Below are 3,428 nucleotides of genomic sequence, written 5' to 3'. Positions count from 1 at the left end.
TTCCTCCACTTACCCAGGTCATAGACATGTGGCCAGGCTTTGTCTCTTCTCCATTACTCTCTCTCCCTTTCTTCCTCTCTCCCTCTCTCCTTCTTCCTCTCCTTCCATCCCCCACAATCTCCACCTATCCATCCATCCATCCATCCACCCATTCACTCATCCACCCATCCATCCGTCCACCCAACCAACCATCCACCCATCCATCCATCCATCCGTCCACCCAACCACCCATCCACCCATCCATCCATCATCCATGCGTCCTCCCATCCCTCATCCAGCCAGCCAGCCAGCCAGCCGGTCATCCCTCCTTCCCTTCCTGCATCCATCTATCCATCTTAGACTTAGAATCCAGAAGTGAGAGTTTTAGCCACAGGCCAAACATAACACTTCAAAATGAATTAAAGAATAAAGTCAGACGTTTTCTGACTAGCAGTAAGTCTGATTGGGCTATTGATTTGACAATGAGAACTGAATTTGCCCACTTTTTCTGTAAGTCAAATGAGCTAAATCTGTAGCTCCGAGTTTTGATGAAAATATGTCTAAAGCATGTGAAAAAATAAATATTTTATTAAAAAAGATAAATCTTTTATTTTAGAAACATGCGTATTGACAAGACATATTGAAATGAACATTATTCCAATTGTCCCTACCATTTTTTTTGTTTGTTTCAGATTCTAGGATCCCCTTTATTACATGGTTCAAAAATGGGTCGCATCTTTTAGTCAAAGGACCATGGAGATGTAACAGGATGCTTCAGCTAACAAACAAGAGTATTTAGGTCTTCTCTCAGCCAAGGCATCCAGTGAAACATAATTTACTTTTCAGATTCCTCTGGAGGATTAAAAAGTCTCTTTCTCATCGCATTGCCATGCTCCCTGCTCTTGGTTCTCTTTGCTGCATACTCATTCTTTAAGCATTTTCTCATCTCCCGATCAAGATCATTGCAGTGACCAAAAAATTCCAGAATGCTGTGATTTTTATGACATTCCTTTAGCAAGTTAATCAAGACGTTGCATTCTTCAGTATGCAAGTGTGCAGATAAGTCCGGGTGCATCTTTAGAAGGTGATAATCACAGGAGAGCAACCCGACTCGCAGCCACTGGAAGTCTGAAGCGTTATTCACTCACGAAGACTCATGACCCCTAGGCCACCTGTCCCGGAAAGTCTGAGCCCTGCCCACCCCGACCCAGCGAAGACTCGGGCGCCCTCCACAGTGTCCCTACCATTTTTGAATCAAGTTTAACAAGGTGCCTCTAATGAAAAGAGTAACTGGCATCATTAATGTCATTCAATAAGCTTTGCGAAGGCTTTTTTTACTTGCTTTCTAGAAATGGAGACACCGAGATAAGAAAGAATTTCAAGAAGGGTCAGTGTCAAATTGAGAGGAAAAGCAGATCGGATTTGCCCAGAGGGGGAGGGTGTCTCTTGGGGGTCTGAGTGAGGCGGGGGTGCACAAGGCTGAGGGGAGGAGCGGCAGGGTGGGGTGGGGCGCGGAGCCAGGGCTGGGGGCTCAACTGGGAAGGGGGCAGGGTAGCAGCTGGAGGGGGGCACGGGACAGAGGCAGGTTTGTTTACACTTAGGTTTGTTTTCGGATTTGTTTTCAGAGGTGGAGAGTGTCCGAGCAGGAGCACGTTGTCAGTCCCTTGAGAGGACAAGAGAGAGGATGAAAACAGCCTGCTTGTGCCACTCGGGCCCACGTGGGCCAGCGGAGAAGCAAAGGGTCCCACCCAGAAAACAACTGGACAGGGCAGAGGTGACATTGTAGCAGCCTTGGACCAAAACAACCTGGCCTGCAGGCATATGCTTTATTTACCTCGCCCAGGGTGGGTCTCCAGTGTTTCTAAAAACGTTGAGCCCTTTGCCCGTGTTTCAGAAGCAGGAGAACGTGAGGGGGAGAGGTGGGGGGGAGAGGTGGCGGGGAGAGGTGGCAGGGAGAGGTGGAGGGAGAGGGACGTGTGGTGCATTTGGTTGGATATGAGGAAACATCTCAACGGGAGTCCAGAGTCAGCAGCTACCGGCCATCATGGAGAGCAGATTGGGTGGCTGGGGGATGGGACGAGGCTCAGAGGTCGGCAGGAGGACACGATGAGGGCGTGCACGTGAGATTCCGGGCCTGGATCTCTGGGTGAGTGTTGATGCTGATATCCGTACAGAACGCCCATCCCTTTCATCCTAAGAACTGCAGCTCCACCTGCACTCAGCTTTTTCCACCCAGGACCTGGCACGCTTGGGTCACGGCAGAGTTGGCACCTGTTAGAGGTTGGTGGAGTGGATGACTGGCTTCCCTACTGCCAGAGCCTTCCGTGTGGGAAACTTCGTTCCCTCTGAAATCTAGAGCTGTGGGGGTGGCCAGCAACAGCCTCTGTCCCAGCCATCAGGGTGAGCGAAAATGAGAAGAGGTAACACAGGGATCACCGGATTGAGCCTGGCATCCTCTGAGGGGACATCAGGGTTGGGACAGGCTTGTCCTGTGGCATCCCAGGGAGCAAAGCCAGGACTGGCAGGAGAGGCTCAGCAGATTTCAGCTCAGTGAAGGAAAAAGACACTTTCTTTTTCCACTCACTGGCTGCCTTGTGAGGTAGGTAGTAAGTCCCCCATCCCTAGAGGTATTCAAGTTAAAGTTAGGCAGCTACGAAGAAGGGAAGTCATAGTAACGGCAGCTAATATCAATCAAGTGCATACTCAGCTGCAGAAAACGTTCTACACACTCTCCAGGTATTACCTCTCTGTCTCCACCCCAGCTCTAGGAGAAGGTGCTATAACCCAACCCCCATCCCACTTCGCAGCTGAGGAGCCTGGGACACAGGGGCGTAAAGAAGCTGGGAAGAGGTTACACCCCTATGAATGGCAGAGCAGGGTATGGTAGACAGAATAAGGTGCCCACCTCCCCACACACCCCCACCCCCAAAGATGCCCACCACCTAATCCCAGAACCTCTGAGTGTGTCACCCTGCAAAGGAAGCAGGCAGCCTCCGGGAATGGCAAGGAAAGGTAAGGAAACTGATCCTCCCCTAGAGGTTTTAGGAGGCAGGCAGCCCTGCTGACACCCTGATTTAGCCCCATAAGACCCATTTCAGACTTCTAACCTCCAGAACTGTAAGAGGATGGATTTGTGTCCTTTAAAGCTGTTTAAACGTACGTCGTCATTTATTAGAGCAGTGATAGGAAATGAATACACTGGGCTTCCAACCCAGCAGCCAGCTCTGGAGCCTGTGGCCCTAACCACCAGTCCACGCTGCCGGGAGAGAGAAACGACAGACAACCAGCGTGCTGAGAACTCCGCAGGGCAGGGACTGGGTGCATTGTGCTTTCCCACGGGCACACAGTAGGGCTCAGTAAATACGTGCGGATTGAGCAATGAGTAAATGAAGTACAGAGTTGGGCATTGGTCCCTTGGAGCCTTCCGGAGCCAGAGCTTCCAGGCGGCT

At 50.7% G+C, this 3,428-nt stretch overlaps 1 protein-coding gene across 1 annotated transcript; it reads right to left on the bottom strand.

Moving 5' to 3' along the window:
• Positions 1-674: 674 nt before the first annotated feature.
• Positions 675-1,196, bottom strand: LOC143664117 (COX assembly mitochondrial protein 2 homolog). The gene has a single exon (XM_077137659.1). The coding sequence runs from the start codon at positions 1,052-1,054 to the stop codon at positions 815-817; it is 240 nt and encodes a 79-aa protein (XP_076993774.1). The 5' UTR covers positions 1,055-1,196; the 3' UTR covers positions 675-814.
• Positions 1,197-3,428: the final 2,232 nt, after the last annotated feature.

The sequence above is a fragment of the Tamandua tetradactyla genome, chromosome 2, assembly GCF_023851605.1.
Source record: "Tamandua tetradactyla isolate mTamTet1 chromosome 2, mTamTet1.pri, whole genome shotgun sequence".
NCBI lineage: Eukaryota > Metazoa > Chordata > Mammalia > Pilosa > Myrmecophagidae > Tamandua > Tamandua tetradactyla.
This window is presented reverse-complemented; position numbering and strand designations above follow the sequence as displayed.